Genomic DNA, 16,672 nt, shown 5'->3' with positions numbered 1-16,672 from the left:
AGCAGCAATTTGCCTCCAATGCTCCAATTTGAGCAGCAATCTTCCATGTGAAACAGTATCAGAATTATTCTTTGCATCCAGTTCCTTTGTGATCACATCATAGTATCCAATCAAACTGGTCAGACAAAACTTCCCCTTAACAAACACATGCTGTGTCCGAGCTATAACTGAAGTCTCGTCTTGATGATCCTGCAGTGCTTCTTTAACCAGTGCCTCCATTAAATTCTCTGGAACAGAAGTTAAACTACCAGGTCTGTAATTACTTGTGTCACCCTTTGATCCTCCTTTGTGAATTGGGGTCACATTTGCACAACTGCAGTCCATGGGTACCTCCCCTGAGTCCAAGGAAGCTCTCATAATTATGGCTAATGGTTTGTTTATTTCCTTTGCTGCCTTCTTTAATATAACTGGATAGATCCCATCTATCCTAGGTGCCTTCCTTGTGTTTATCTTCAACAATTTCTCCTCCACTTTGCTCTCAGTTATTAAAAATCATCTAGCTCACTGCCAGAGTTTAATTCACCACTGGCATTCCCCTCCCTGAATAACTTGTCATGTGTGAATGTAGATGCAAAATACTCATTAAGTTTGTTAATTACCTGATCATCAACAATTGAACCATCGATATCAAGTGGACCAATCTGATTCATTCCCTTCCTTCTACAGTTTACATAAGTAAAGAACTCTTTGCTGTTTTTCTTAGCATCCTTTGCCAAAGATTTCTCGTAATCTGCCTTTGCCTGCCTAACATCCTTTGTAACTTGGTTACAGACCACCTTATATCTATCATAGGCTTCCGTGTCACCTGTTAATTTATATGTATTCCATGAATTTCTTCTCTGCCACATGTCTCATTAGATCATCTGACATCCATTTTGGTCCCACAGTACAGAATTTATACACGATCTCTGACCACCGTAGTCACCTTTACGAAAGCATTAGCATTAGTAGAGGCATATGATGCAAGAAAGCAAGCTTATTCAGCATCAGCCAAAAAAAAAAAAAAAAAAAACACACACCACTCCCATTTCACCCCTCCGTTCGTTCGAAATACCTGTCCAGTTGAGCTTTAAATTTGTTTAGGCTATCAACTTCAACAACAAATGATGGAAGTCGGTTCCACCAACCAACCACCCGCTGGCCAAAGGCAAATTTCCGCACATCTATCCGACATCCGTCCTTCCTCAATTTGAATTTATGCCCTCTGAGGTGATTATTCTGAGCAAGATGAAGAATCCCATTGGCATTGAGCATGCTCAAACCATTCAAAGCCTTATACACCTCTATCAGATCACCTCGCCTGTGCCTAGTCTCCAGACTCTGTAATTTGCAAAACTTATGCCTTTCTTCGTAAGAGCAACCCTTTGTTCCATTCACTAATCTTGTTGCCCTTCTCTGTACCCATTCCAGCAGCTCTACATCCTTCTTGAAATGAGGCCTCCAGACCTGTATACAGTACTCAAGATGTGGCCTAACCATTGCCTTATACAAGGGAATAATCACCTCCTTATCCCTGCTAGAAAAATTCCTGTATATCATTGACAAGACACCATGAGCTACTCTTGCAGCTCGTCTGCACTGCTCAGAGAACTTCATATCTGCCTGCACAATTACCCCCAGGTCCTTTTCATTCTCCACCACTGTCAGTGTAGTACCGCAGAGTTGATACGTTGCTCTGGGGTTACTGTTTCCCATATGTAGTACTTTACATTTGTCAATGTTAAACTTCATTTGCCACCTCTCAGCCCATCTGTTCAACCTTTCCAGATCCTGTTGCAGCAGCATAGCTGTAGTGTCCTTAACAGCCCTGCCAACCTTTGTATCATCTGCAAACTTGGACATTAAACTTGATATCCCATCATCAATATCATTCATAAACACCGAAAACAACAACAGACCCAACACTGAACCCTGAGGAACTCCACTAATAACATTAGTCCACTAATAACATTGTCAATGATATACAGGAATTTTTCCAGCAGGGATAAGGAGGTGATTATTCCATTGTATAAGGCAATGGTCAGGCCACACCTAGAGTACTGTATACAGGTCTGGAGGCCTCATTTCAAGAAGGATGTAGAGCTGCTGGAACGAGTACAGAGAAGGGCAACAAGATTAGTGAATGGAACAAAGGGGTGCTCTTACGAAGAAAGGCTTAAGTTTTGCAAATTACAGTGTCTGGAGACTAGGCTTGTTGTTTGTTTTTTTGGTTTTTAGGAGCATTAGCAACTAAGGCCATATTGCTCCGGGGATATGCGGTGGTCATTTCCTGACCTTTCCGCATCCTCCGTATTTGGTGGGCACGGGCTCGAACCCCGGTCTAATCAAGAAGCGTATGCTACGCACTGCTGCTCCTGCCCACCTGGCTACGGAGGCGCCCTGGAGACTAGGCACCAGCGAGGTGATCTGATAGAGGTGTATAAAGCCTTGAATGGTTTAAGCATGCTCAATGCTGATGGGATTCTTCCTCTAGCTCAGAAAAATCACCTGAGAGGGCATAAATTCAAATTGAGGAAAGACAGATGTAGGATAGACGTGCGGAAATTTGCCTTTAGCCAGCGGGTGGTTGGTTGGTGGAACAGACTGCCATCCCTTGTGGTGGAGGTTGATAGCCTAAATAAGTTTAAGGCTCAGCTGGACAGGTATTTTGAACGAACAGAGGGGTGAAGTGGAAGTGGGTTTTTTTTTTTTTTTTTTTTTTTTTGGCTGATGCTGCATAAGCTTGCTTTCTCGTATCAAATGCCTCTACTAATGCTAATGCTAGTCCACATTGAGCAGTGTCCATTGATTACCACTCTGTCTTCTGCCACTCAACCATCCCCTTATCCATAGCAGCAATTTACCTCCAATGCCACACTGCTCCAACTTGTGCAGCAGTCTTCTATGTGCAACAGTATCAAAAGCCTTTCTAAGATCCAAATATATAATATCAAAGTTATTCCCTGCATCCAGTTCTTTTGTGACTACGTCATAGTATCCAATCAAATTGGTCAAGCAAGACCTGCCCTTAACAAAACCATGCTGCGTCTGAGCTATAACTGAATTCTTGTCTAGATGATCCTGCAGTGCTTCTTTAACCAGTGCCTCCATTAATTTACCTGGAACAGAAGTTAAACTAACAGGTCTATAATTACTTGTGTCAGCCTTTGATCCTCCTTTGTGAATTGGGGTTACATTTGCACATCTCCAGTCTATGGGTACCTCCCCTGAGTCCAAAGAAGCTCTCATAATTATGGCTAGGGGTTTGCTTACTTCCTTTGCTGCCTCCTTTAATATAACTGGATAGATCCCATCCACCCCAGGTGCCTTTTTTATGTTTATCCTCAACAATCTCTCCTCCACTTTCCTCTCAGTTATTACAAAATCATCCAGCTCACTGCCAATGTTTACTTTACCTACATCATTCTCCTTCCTGAATAACTCCTCATGCGTGAATGTAGATGCAAAATACTCGTTTAGATTGTTAGCCACCTGAGCAGGATCCTCAACTGTTGAACCATCAATATCCAGTGGACCAATCTGATTCATCCCTTTCCTTCTTGAGTTTAAATATTTAAAAAGAACTCTTTTCTGTTTTTCTTTGCATCCTTTGCCTGCCTAATCTCCTTTGTGACTTGGTTACAGACCAACTTATATCTATCATAGGCTTCCATGTCACCCATTAATTTGTATGTATCCCATGCATTTTTCTTCTCTGCCACATGTCTCATTAGTTCATCTGACAACCATTTAGGCCTAAACCTTGAACAATATTTCTTAGTTGGTATGTAAAGCCTGGTATCCTCCAAGATTAGTTCCTTGAATGCTTCCCATTTTGAGTTTGCTGTTGGTAACATCATCAGTTGGTCCCACTGTATAGAATTTAAATACTGTCTCAGACCATCATAGTCGCCTTTACGAAAACAAAAACCCTTCCCTTTACCTCTGATGGTAGTTACCTCCTTGAGTAAATCCCACTTCAACACACTGTGATCACTGCCACCTAGTGGTTCATTTATCTGCAGATTCTTAATGCATGAAGAATCACTACTGATAATCAGATCAAGAGTATTGCTCCCTCTTGTTGCCTCACGAACATGCTGATGTAGAAAACAATCATCCAATAAATCCACAAAAGCCTTGCTAGTGTGCGAGTGACCAACCCACAAATTCCAGTCAATATCTGGGAAATTAAAATCCCCCATTATAAGACTCTCTGATTTACTGGCCCACTATTTCCCTGTACAATATCTTATTATACTCATCAGAGTCATTAGGCCTATAGCACACTCCTACTCTCAATTTTGATTTCCCTATGCTTATGTCACACCAAACTGACTCGACACTGCCCTGTCCATCGATGTCGACTGGCTTCACTTCCTTGGACTTTATGTGTTTCTTAACTAATAGCATAACCCCTCCTCCCCTCCTGTCCTGTCTATCCTTTCTATACACATTGTATTCCCCAAATTCCAGTTCCGCATTACTTATATCTGTGTGACACCACGTCTCTGATATCCCAACAATATCTGCCTTTGATGTTTTGAGCAATACCTCAAATTCATCAAATTTATTTACCAAACTCCTAGCATTGGTGTACACGCAGGTATACATGCACCTGTTTCTATTCTTAGCTACCCTAACACAACCCATGTGTTTGACTCCCAGCAGTCTCTGAAATATCCTGCATCTTGTTTTTCAGGCTTCTGCTCATTTCAATAGAAGTGTGACACCACATGTCTGATATCCCAACAATATCTGCCTTTGATGTTTTGAGCAATACCTCAAATTCATCAAATTTATTTACCAAACTTCTAGCATTGGTGTACACGCAGGTATACATGCACCTGTTTCTATTCTTAGCTACCCTAACACAACCCATGTGTTTGACTCCCAGCAGTCTCTGAAATATCCTGCATCTTGTTTTTCAGGCTTCTGCTCATTTCAATAGAAGCAGTGCAAGAATCACTTCCACCTCTGCCAGTGGCTACTGTTAATCTATTAGTCCTTGTATCCCCCCCAGCTAGCAGTTTTCCAACCTACCTAACACTGCCTCGACAGCATCAGCAAAAATTCTTGCACCCTTTCTATTTAAGTGTATCCCATCCCTGTAGAAGCAATCTCTCCTGTTAACAAGTACAGTCCAGGCTGAAAAAAAATTCTACCCCTTGAGCCTTGCACAATCCCTCCAGGGCCGAATTGATCGACAAGGCTCTCATCATATACTCCCTCCTATCGTGTCTGGGCAGAATTGCAGACACTTTCAAATTCAACCCTAATTCACGGCTTTTTTCCAACAGTGACCTGTACTTGCTAAGTAATTCCACCGGTCTCCTACTCTTAATATCATTAGTGCCAACGTGTACAACTATATCACCTTTTGTGCCCTTAAAAGATGATATCCGCTCTACAACGTCATCAACCTTTGCCCCTGGCAGACATACCCTGGTCCTATTCCACCTATCCTTTTTACAAAGCATGTTCCCCGTTTCCCTGACAATAGAGTCACCAACAACTAAGCAAAACCCTTCCCTTTACCCCTGACGACAGTTATCTCTGAGTAAATCCCACTTGATTGAAAACTAGTTTATATCTACCATAGCTTCTGTATTACCTGTTAATTTATATGCAACCCATGCATTTTTTGTTCTCTGTCACAAGTCTCAAAAAATAATATTATTAGGGAGGCACATGATTTTTTCAGGGAAAGATCTTGTCTGACAAATCTGTCAAGATATTGTAAGGAAGTTAAAAAGGAACTGTACACAGAGAATAACTGTCATAATTTACAATTTAGGTAGTCTTTGGAAAGCCTCCCACCTGAATGTCTTGTGTATAAATTGAAGAAATATAGAAGTGGGATTAGGACAACACTGGCATAAGGGGCAAAGAGTAGTTACAAACAGGCAGTCCTTTTAATGACCAGTGTTACACGTGGGGTTTCTGCTAGGGCCTTTGTTTTAAATTTTTATTAAAGATTAATAATGATTTTGCAAGTTTCATGCTAAAATTTTTGCTGTGATATTAAGTAAGAAGAGGGTCTTAACAATGAAAACTAAGAATGCTGCTGCGACAAAACTGATAAAAATTACATGACTAGTCTAAAATATAGCAATTAAGCTTTGATATGAATATATGGTTCTGCATCTAGGTCACAGTAATCCTAGTTAAATAAACAATTCCGAGGGGTGCACACTCAACACTGTAGATGACAAGAGCCTTTGGGCTGTAATATAATCTGATAGGAAGTTCTAGATTATATAGCAAAAATGCAAGGACAACACATAAGGGTATTATCAGTGATATATAGAAGTTTGGCCAGAGAACAGAATAATTATGCCACTGTACAATCAATGGTCAGGTCATATTTCAGAAAACGATATAGATCTGCTTGAAAAGATAAAGGAAAAGACAACAAAGCTAGTTGTGCAAAGAGAGTTGTGCAAATAAAGATTAGAAGTATGTAAAAGAGGTAGATAAAACATGTCTCAAGTTTTATATTTTATTTATTTTTTTTACTGCAGATGCTATATAAGATTTACTTCCTTGCATCATTCTGCCATTTTAGTATTAATACTAAAATCAACCAATTATTACAAAATAAAAATACAGATTCTTGTTTCATAACAAGTGCCATAATAAAAATAATGATTTTTATTATGCAAAAATATACTGTATTAATAGCAAGTCATTTTCTCATTTGCAACACCATAGGAAAAACTAGAAACAATTTTTTTTCACAATCACATTTTTAACCGAGATGAAAGAGAATTTTGCGATAAATGAAGTACAGGTATTTCAGATAATATTTTCCATGTACTTTTTGTGTTACTTACAGACACACATGGATAATAACTGTTAAATACCATTAAGTGATAATTATTGCCTAAATCCACACAATCAGATTGATGTTCAGTGTAAAAAGAAATATCACATTTTGAAACTTAAGGGTAGTAGAGTTAACCAGACTGAAGTTTGTTTTTAGTACATATCTTTGAGTATATAATAAAGGAGCAACATTAATTTCGTACCTTTAAAATGGTAATTTATGGCATAACATTTTAATGTTATGCCACACCTAGCAAAAGCATATCAGCAGCATAATTTTTTTTAAGCAATTAACAAAATAAATCAAAATTAGCAAATAATTACCTTAAACGCAGGATGTAGGTATGAGAATTGAAGCCTGAAGTAATTCAGAAACATCTTTTTAACAAACCTTTAAAAAAAAAAAAAAAAAATTGTGAAAGGAACATAAGTTATAGCACACACACTGCAGATATTTTCATAATATATGGTAACTGAAGCTAACCAGATATACATTCTTAACATTATGTAAGGAACTTTCAGAAAAAGCATTACTCGTGAATTACTAAAAGAGAGACAAAAATAAAAGTGCCCAATTCATAACACCAACTGATATAACCAGAAATTACAATTAAAACTGCAAACAATGAAATCATGCATCAAAATGAGATGACAAAACAGTAAATGCACAGTGAGAGAAATTAGCTGCCAAACACATTTCTGTAAGGCTATAGTGAAATTCTACTCAGTTATTAGCTGATTAACATATATCAATGATCATAATTTACAATTTTTAGCTAGTGGCTTATAAATTACACCCCCATATAATAATGACTTCAAAATAGAAGTTATTCATTCAATGTGTATGCTTAAATATTATACCAATTATATGAAAAATTAACAACAGATGAACCTTTGAAAACAATGGATATTAGCATATACGAGGGGTGGTCAATAAGCATTTACCGTCACCAAGAAATATTTGGGTTAGGGATTTGAAAAATTAGCATTAGTAGAGGCATATGATACAAGAAAGCATCATATGCCTCTACTAATGCAAGCTTATACAGTATCAGCCAAAAAAAAAAAAAAAAAAAAAACACCCTTCCAATTTCACCCATCCATTCACTCCAAATGTTTGTCTAGTTCTGCCTTGAATTAATTTAAGCTATCAACTTCTACAATAACAGATGGAAGTTTGTTCCAGAAATCTACAACCCACTGGCTAAAGGGAAATTTCTGCATATCTATTCTACAACTGTCCTTCCTCATGTAGAGCTGCTGAAACGAGTACAGAGAAGGGCAACAAGATTAGTGAATGGAACAAAGGGTTGCTCTTAAGAAGAAAGGCTTAAATTTTGCAAATTACAGTGTCTGGAGACTAGGCACGGCGAAGTGATCTGAGAGAGGTGTATAAAGCCTTGAATGGTTTGAGCATGCTCAATGCTGATGGGATCTTCCTCTTGCTCAGAATAATCACCTGAGAGGGCATAAATTCAAATTGAGGAAAGACAGATGTAGGATAGATGTGTGGAAATTTGCCTTTAGCCAGCAGGTAATTGGTTGGTGGAACAGACTTCCATCCCTTGTTGTGGAAGTTGATAGCCTAAATAAATTTAAGGCTCAACTGGACAGGTATTTCGAACAAACGTAGGGGTGAAATGCGAGTGGTTTTTTTTTTTTTTTTTTTTTGGCTGATGCTGCATAAGCTTGCTTTCTTGAATCATATGCCTCTACTAATGCTAATGCAATTTGAATTTATGTCCTCTCGGGCAATTAATCTGGGCAAGAGGAAGAATCCCAATAGCATTGAGCATGCTCAAACCATTCAAGGCCTTATACACCTCAATCAGATCACCTAGCAGGTGCCTAGTCTCCAGACACTGTAATTTACAAAACTTAAGCCTTTCTTTGTAAGAGCAACCCTTTGTTCCATTCACTAATCTTGTTGCCCTTCTTTGTACTCATTTCAGCAGCTCTACATCCTTCGTAAAATGAAGCCTCCAGACCTGTATACAGTACTCAAGGTGTGGCCTGACCACTGCCTTATACAAAGGGATAATCACCTCCTTTATCCCTGATAGAAAAATTCCTATTGCAATTTCATCCTTCGCTATGTAGTTACCTTCCAAAGCTAGACATTTTTTCATCTGTGATAAAGCTTTTTCAGGGCTCTTGAATACAACTTACTTTGAACAGAAAACCAGGTTTCCACTTCATAAATTATCTCCTCATTGGCCTGAGAGAGAAAGAGAGAGAGAGAGAATGCAAATTTTAGAAACCATACCCGAGTGCAAAATACACTGCAAGAGCAGCCTTATGAACAGGCTCACTGTCCTAGGAGGCAGACATCTTTTGATAGCTTTTCCACATCTCTACAACAATCCCAGGAGGCTTCTGTAGCTCCCCACTGATGCTCTTGCCTGTTCAGAGATAATCTGTGGATGATGTCTTTAGAGTCTCACAAGACTGAAAACATGACCTTGTTGGCAGACTGCTTTTTTTTGAGGGTTGCTGAAGATGAATGTTTCCATTGTTTGCTCATCTTTTTTGTTTCGGGGTGATAGTGATATAAGTAGCATTCATCCATCACAACAATTAGGTTAAAAAAATCATCAACATTTTATCTATAAAGCTCCAACAATTCTTCAGAACACTTTTCTTTGGTACTTTTGAGGAGGTGTCAACAATCTCTGAACCCATCATGCTGTCACCTTAGACATGTGCAGGAATTCATGCTTTACAGAGAAAACAGACCCAATGTTCCTTTCATTTGCTAGAAAATTTATAGTTGCACATTTGTCTTCAAGAACTTGCTGTTCCACTTTAGCACCAATGGAGAGTGTGTAGCTGAGATGGTTCTTCCTGCCCTTGGGCAGGAAGAACCATCTCAGCTACACACTCTCAGTTATACATACTTTCCATATACACACTCTGGTTATACATCCTTTCCATACACAGCTTTCATCTCCTCATGGATTTGTTTTGTTCTTTTGCCTTAAAAATTAAGAAATTTTAAAACAGATCAGACCACCTCTGGCTGTATTCATGACTAGTTCAGTAACTAATGGATCTAGAAAAAAATAAATAAATACACTAACTTATCACACACACAAATTAAAACTGAAAGAAAGAAAGCATGGCACACATAAGGGGCAACATTAGACAACAACAATCGTCATCTATTCTTTATTTTTGATTGTTTTGTTTATCTGTTCTCTATTTTGGTATCATTTCTTCATGGATAGTTTATGGTATCTTTATCATGATATTTCACATTATTTAGCCTCTGCTTATTAAAAAGGCACCAATCTAAATTTATTCTATACTGTGTGTGTGGATGAAACGAAATGCAGACTGCGGGATCGCCTGGGGGAACACAACAGAGCCCTCAAGACTGCAAATTACGGAGGTTCAGCTGTAACTGAACGTGCCTGGGAAACTGGGCATGTCATTACAGCTAAAGAAGCCGTGATCGTGGATAGAGCACATGGCTTTTGGAACCAGAAATGGCTGGAGAGTTTAAAATATGTTCGTCTGAGCGCTACAGTTTTAATAGGGATAAGGGCTGTCATTCATCCACGCTTTGAAGCCCTTATCCAACGGAGAGACGAAAGGTTTAGAGTGGCCCATCCAATTTCCGGGTCCAATTCACGAGAAGTGGACTGTGCGCAGATGCCATAGTTCTTGTTGCAGACCTGCTAAGATATATGTGTGTACATATATAGAATTTCGACTAACCTGTAACCATTATTGCTGATGAAGGCGGCTGCTGCTGCCGAAAGCTCCTGTGTTAGTGGTTCCAGTGATTTTAAACATCTTTTAGCACTTAATTTTATATATTTTATTCTTGTTATACAACATTTATTTTATTTTAATATTCAGTTTATACAATCAGTACATGTATATTTTATTTTACTTTACATTATTATAACAAAGGCATTTTATAGATTTGAGTTAGTGGTGTTTAGTAGCATTACAGATAAATTACAGAGTTCATGACTCCAGAGGCCTCTTCAATGAATGGGTACAGATGTTACTAGTTAACTGTTGATTGACTTGTGCCCTATTTCTATTTTATTGTAAAACTGTATCTATTTTAAATAAGAGAAAAGTTAGGTTAATTCTGATTAGTCAGAATCTGCTGGTAAAGGAGGCAGTGGTTTTTGATAATGAGGTTAGCATTATCTGTCACACCCTGTAAAGTATGCAATCCAAAATAACATGCCAAACAGTCAGCTCAGTGAAGCAATTTTGGCATTGTGATAGATCGGATGATGTAAGGAGATAAGTGTGTCAGATTAGCATGTGCTATAAGAGTATTCAACATTTTTTGTTGACATAACTTTACAATTCAACCTTATGTTGATGTATCCCCTACAGTGTTATTTAAAAATGTTGTACCCCCATTATATTTATTTATTTTCTATGATTTTTATATCCCCTAAATACACTAAAAGGACAGAATTCATGGGATACCTGATTCCTGGGTAACACGACGCTGTTACCCTTCTCACTAGTGGACAAACCTACTGCTTGGCAGGTTTCTAGGTACACTGCATTCATGTAGACGGTAATTCGATGTCAGTATGGATAAACATCATGAGTTAACCGACTTTGAAAGGGCGATGATAGTGGGGGCCCGATGCATGGGTCACTATCACGGAGGTGGTACAGAAATTGCACTATCCCCATTTGAAAGTATGAAGAGTATATTGGGAATATGCCCTTTCTGGAATAACATCTCATCGTGGACAGCAAGTGCTGTGGGCAAAGAAAGGTGGTGAATTAACGTGGCCGTCGACATCTGTCTCACATTGTTTCAGCCAACCGGAGAGTGAGTGGCACAAATCACTGCCGACTTCAACAAGGGAGGTGCCAGAAACATCTCGACCAAGACCATCATGCGATTATTAGCCACAACAGGTTATGGGATGGGAGCCGCCGACCCACCAAAGTCCCATTGCTAACACCACAACACAGGACTCTACACCTCAACTGGACAAAAGAACATCAGCACTGGTCCTTGGATGATTGGAGTGGGTCTCTTGGTCCAATGAGTCCCGTTTCCAGTTATTTTGGGTGGACAGCAGGGTGCATATCTGGTGGAAACTGCATGAAGCTATGCATCTGTCATGGCAACAAGGAACTGTTCAGGCAGGTGGACAGTCAGTAATGGTCTGGGGTGTGTTCAACTGGCACATATTGGGACCTCTGGTATGTCTAGATGCATCTCTGAATGGTCCAGGTTACGTAGAAGGGATGCAGATGGTGTTGCTGACCATATGCACCCCTTCGTGGTCATCAGAGGGCAATGAACTCTTCCAGCAGGACAATGCACCTCCCACAGAGCCATAGCGACTAAAACATGGTTTGAAGAACATTCCGCAGATTTTATCACAGTGGAATGGCCTCCCTGTTCACTGGACATGAATCCTGTGGAGCATCTTTGGGATGCTGTGGAAAGGTCTGTTAGAGCTTATGGACAGCAGTGCAGCAAGCATGGATGGAAATACCTGTGGAATGCTTTCAAGACTTAGTGGAATCAATGCATCACCATTTGACTGCCCTTATCCGGGAAAGAGGTGGACCTACCCATTACTAGGTAGATATACCATGATTTCTGTCCACTCAGTGTACATGTGATTATTATTATTATTATTGGCCATATGGTGCAAGGAAGCCTGAGGCTTATGCTGCACCAACCAAAAAAAAAATTCCCAAGTTACCCTGAGGGGGGGGGGAGAGAGAGAGAGAGAGAGAGAGAGAGAGAGAGAGAAATCACCAAGAAAGAGAAGAATGATGATATCCAGCTCAGGACCCTGGGTGTGCCAAGCCCATACTCACCAGATGTGAGCCCCTGATATAATACTCATTTATAATACCAACAATAGACAGGTTAACCCAAACCCACAGTTAACACAAATAAATTTATAATAGAGATGTTATAAATTTAAAGATGATTTAATATTTTTCAAAGAATCCAATCTCGATCGGATAGTACACCCAATGTGGAAATGTCTTGCCTGTACATTGTGTATTGCCTGATTGAAGCATGACTTATAAAGCATTACCTTAATTTCCTCTAGACAAAATGTAACAGGACCATATCGTACAAGAGGGTCTCTAACATCTTCATCATAATCACTGAAATAACTTTTGCAGTTCTACTGAAGACGTTTAAGCATATCATCCTACTGAAGCCCTCCTCAACTTGATGTTTTTTTATCATTTAGTCTTTTGTTCATTCTTCCTAGAAAAATGATGGTTTCTTGTATCTTTTTTCTCTTCTATGAAGAGGAATGGTACTAAGTCATCCTGATTAGATTACCTTCTACATCTATATTTATTAAAGTTTGGTTGTTTGTTTGTTATTTGGATTTTAGGAGCATTAGCAACTAAAGCCATATTACTCCGGGATATGCGATGGTCATTCCCTGACCTTTCCGCATCCTCCGTATTTGGTGGTGACGGGTTCGAACCCCCGTCTAATCAAGAAGCGTATGCTACGCACTGCTGCTCCTTCCCACCTGGCTACGGATGCGCCAGTTTGGTTGTTTTGCATCATTATGTTTTAGTCATAGTGATACTGTGTTGTAGGAGTAGTAGATGGAGGTATTACTTCTTTTTCTAGTTTAGATTTTGTTCAACTTAGCATGCTGATCAACAGTGATCAAGTCCAGTCAAATATTGATCTGTTTGTTGGAATGATAACTGTAAGCAACTACAGACTTTTCTTTCTGAACCACATAAGCAAAATTATATCTAATACTGTTAGCATTAGCATTAGTAGAGGCATTTGATGCAAGAAAGCAAGCTTATGCAGCATCAGCCAAAAAAAAAAACCCACTTCCACTTCACCCCTCTGTTCGTTCAAAATACCTGTCCAGCTGAGCCTTAAACTTATTTAGGCTATCAACCTCCACTACAAGGGATGGAAGTCTGTTCCACCAACCAACCACCCGCTGGCTAAAGGCAAATTTCCGCACGTCTATCCTACATCCGTCTTTCCTCAATTTGAATTTATGCCCTCTCAGGTGATTATTCTGAGCTAGAGGAAGAATCCCATCAACGTTGAGCATGCTCAAACCATTCAAGACTTTATACACCTCTATCAGATCACCTCACTGGTGCCTAGTCTCCAGACACTGTAATTTGCAAAACTTAAGCCTTCCTTCGTAAGAGCACCCCTTTGTTCCATTCACTAATCTTGTTGCCCTTCTCTGTACTCGTTCCAGCAGCTCTACATCCTTCTTGAAATGAGGCCTCCAGACCTGTATACAGTACTCTAGGTGTGGCCTGACCATTGCCTTATACAAGGGAATAATCACCTCCTTATCCCTGCTAGAAAAATTCCTGTATATCATTGACAATACTCCATGAGCTACTCTTGCAGCCCGTCTGCACTGCTCAGAGAACTTCATATCTGCCTGCACAACCACCCCGAAGTCCCTTTCATTCTCTACCACTGTCAGTGTAGTACCACAGAGTTGATACGTTGCTCTGGGGTTGCTGTTTCCCATGTGTAGTACTTTACATTTGTCAATGTTAAACTTCATTTGCCACATCTCGGCCCATCTGCTCAACCTTTCCAGATCCTGTTGCAGCAGCATAGTGTCAGTAGTGTCCTTGACAACCCTGCCAACCTTTGTATCGTCTGCAAACTTGGACATTAAGCTTGATATACCATCATCAATATCATTTATAAATACAGAAAACAATAATGGACCCAACACTGAGCCCTGAGGGACTCCACTAATAACATTAGTCCACGATGAGCAGTGTCCATTGATTACCACTCTCTGTCTTCTCCCCCTCAACCACCCCTTTATCCATAGCAGCAATTTGCCTCCAATGTCACACTGCTCCAATTTGTGTAGCAGTCTTCCATGTGCAACAGTATCAAAAGCCTTTCTAAGATCCAAGTATATAATATCAAAGCTATTCCCTGCATCCAGTTCTTTTGTGACTGCATCATAGTATCCAATCAAATTGGTCAGGTAAGACTTCCCCTTAACAAAACCATGCTGTGTCCGAGCTATAACTGAAGTCTTGTCTAAATGATCCTGCAGTGCTTCTTTAACCAGTGCCTCCATTAAGTTTCCTGGAACAGAAGTTAAACTAACAGGTCTATAATTACTTGTGTCAGCCTTTGATCCTCCTTTGTGAATTGGGGTCACATTTGCACATTTCCAGTCTATGGGTACCTCCCCTGAGTCCAAGGAAGCTCTCATAATTATGGCTAAGGGTTTGCTTACTTCCTTTGCTGCCTCTTTTAATATAACTGGATAGATCCCATCCACCCCGGGTGCCTTTCTTGTGTTTATCTTCAACAGTTTCTCCTCCACTTTACTCCCAGTTATTTCAAGATTCTGTAGCTTACTGCTAGAGTTGAATACACCTCTGGCATTCCCCTCGCTGAATAACTCTTCATGTGTGAATGTCGATGCAAAATATTCATTTAGTTTGTTAGCTACCTGAGCAGGATCATCAACAGTTGACCCATCAATATCAAGTGGATCAATCTGATTCATCCCCTTCCTTCTAGAGTTTACATAAGTAAAGAACTCCTTGCTGTTTTTCTTTGCATCCCTTGCCAAGGATTTCTCATAATCTGCCTTCGCCTGCCTAACCTCCTTTGTAACTTGGTTGCATATCAACTTGTATCTATCATAGGCTTCTGTGTCATGTGTTAATTTGTAAGTATCCCATGCATTTTTCTTCTCTGCCATATGCCTCATTAGTTCATCTGACATCCATTTTGGCCTAAACCTTGAACAATATTTCTTAGTTGGTATGTAAAGCCTAGTAGCTTCCAAGATAAGTTCTTTGAATGCTTCCCATTTTGAATTTGCTGTTGGTATCATCATCAGTTTGTCCCACTGTATAGAATTTAAATACTGTCTCAGTCCATCGTAGTCGCCTTTACGGAAGCAATAACCCTTCCCTCTACCCCTAATGGTAGTTACCTCTTTGAGTAAATCCCACTTCAGCACACTGTGATCACTGCCACCTAGTGGTTCATTTATCTGCAGATTCTTAATGCATGAAGAATCACTGCTGATAATCAAATCAAGAGTATTACTCCCTCTAGTTGCCTCCCGAACATGCTGATGTAGAAAACAATCATCCAATAAATCCACAAAAGCCCTGCTAGTGTGTGAGTGACCAGCCCCCAAATTCCAGTCAATATCTGGGAAATTAAAATCTCCCATTATAAGACTCTCTGATTTACTGGCCCACTCTATTTCCCTGTACAGTTTCTTATTATACTCATCAGAGTCATTAGGCCTATAGCACACTCCTACTCTCAATTTTGATCTCCCAATGCTTATGTCACACCAAAGTGACTCAACACTGCACTGTCCAGCGATGTCGACTGGCTTCACTTCCTTGGTTTTTATGTGTTTCTTAACTAATAGCATAACCCCTCCCCCCTTCCTATCCTGTCTATCCTTTCTGTAGACATTGTACTCCCCAAATTCCAGTTCTGCATCCCTTATATCTGTGTGACACCATGTCTCTGATATCCCAACAATATCTGCCTTTGATGTTTTGAGCAATACCTCAAATTCATTTACTCAACTCCTAGCATTGGTGTACACGCAAGTATACCTGCACCTGTTTCTATTCTTAGCTACCCTAACACAACCCATGTGTTTACTTGTACCGCAATGGCTCCCAGCAGTCTCTGAAATATCATGCATCTTGTTTTTCAGGCTTCTGCTCATTCTAATAGAAGCAGTGCAAGAATCTCTTTCACCTCTGCCAGTGGCTACTGTCAATCTATTGGTCTTTGTCTCCCCCCAAGCTAGCAGTTTTCCGACCCACCTAACACTGCCTCGATAGCATCAGCAAATATTCTTGCTGATGACTATCTGTACAG

At 39.8% G+C, this 16,672-nt stretch overlaps 1 protein-coding gene across 1 annotated transcript in view; it reads right to left on the bottom strand.

The window, feature by feature from the left end:
* The window catches only part of LOC150075089 (endoplasmic reticulum junction formation protein lunapark-like), a 90,903-nt gene that overhangs the window by 68,697 nt on the left and 5,534 nt on the right, over positions 1–16,672 (bottom strand). The window contains exon 2 of the mRNA XM_090389260.1: positions 7,132–7,198. Within this exon, the coding sequence (XP_090245386.1) occupies positions 7,132–7,185 (54 nt within the window). The 5' untranslated portion in view covers positions 7,186–7,198. The remainder of the gene's footprint in view (positions 1–7,131; positions 7,199–16,672) is intronic.

The sequence above is a fragment of the Mastigoproctus giganteus genome, chromosome 14, assembly GCF_048544385.1.
Source record: "Mastigoproctus giganteus isolate SK-2022 chromosome 14, ASM4854438v1, whole genome shotgun sequence".
In the NCBI taxonomy this organism is placed as follows: domain Eukaryota; kingdom Metazoa; phylum Arthropoda; class Arachnida; order Uropygi; family Thelyphonidae; genus Mastigoproctus; species Mastigoproctus giganteus.
The sequence above is the reverse complement of the archived record's forward strand: the minus strand, read 5'-3'. Positions and strand labels throughout refer to the sequence as shown.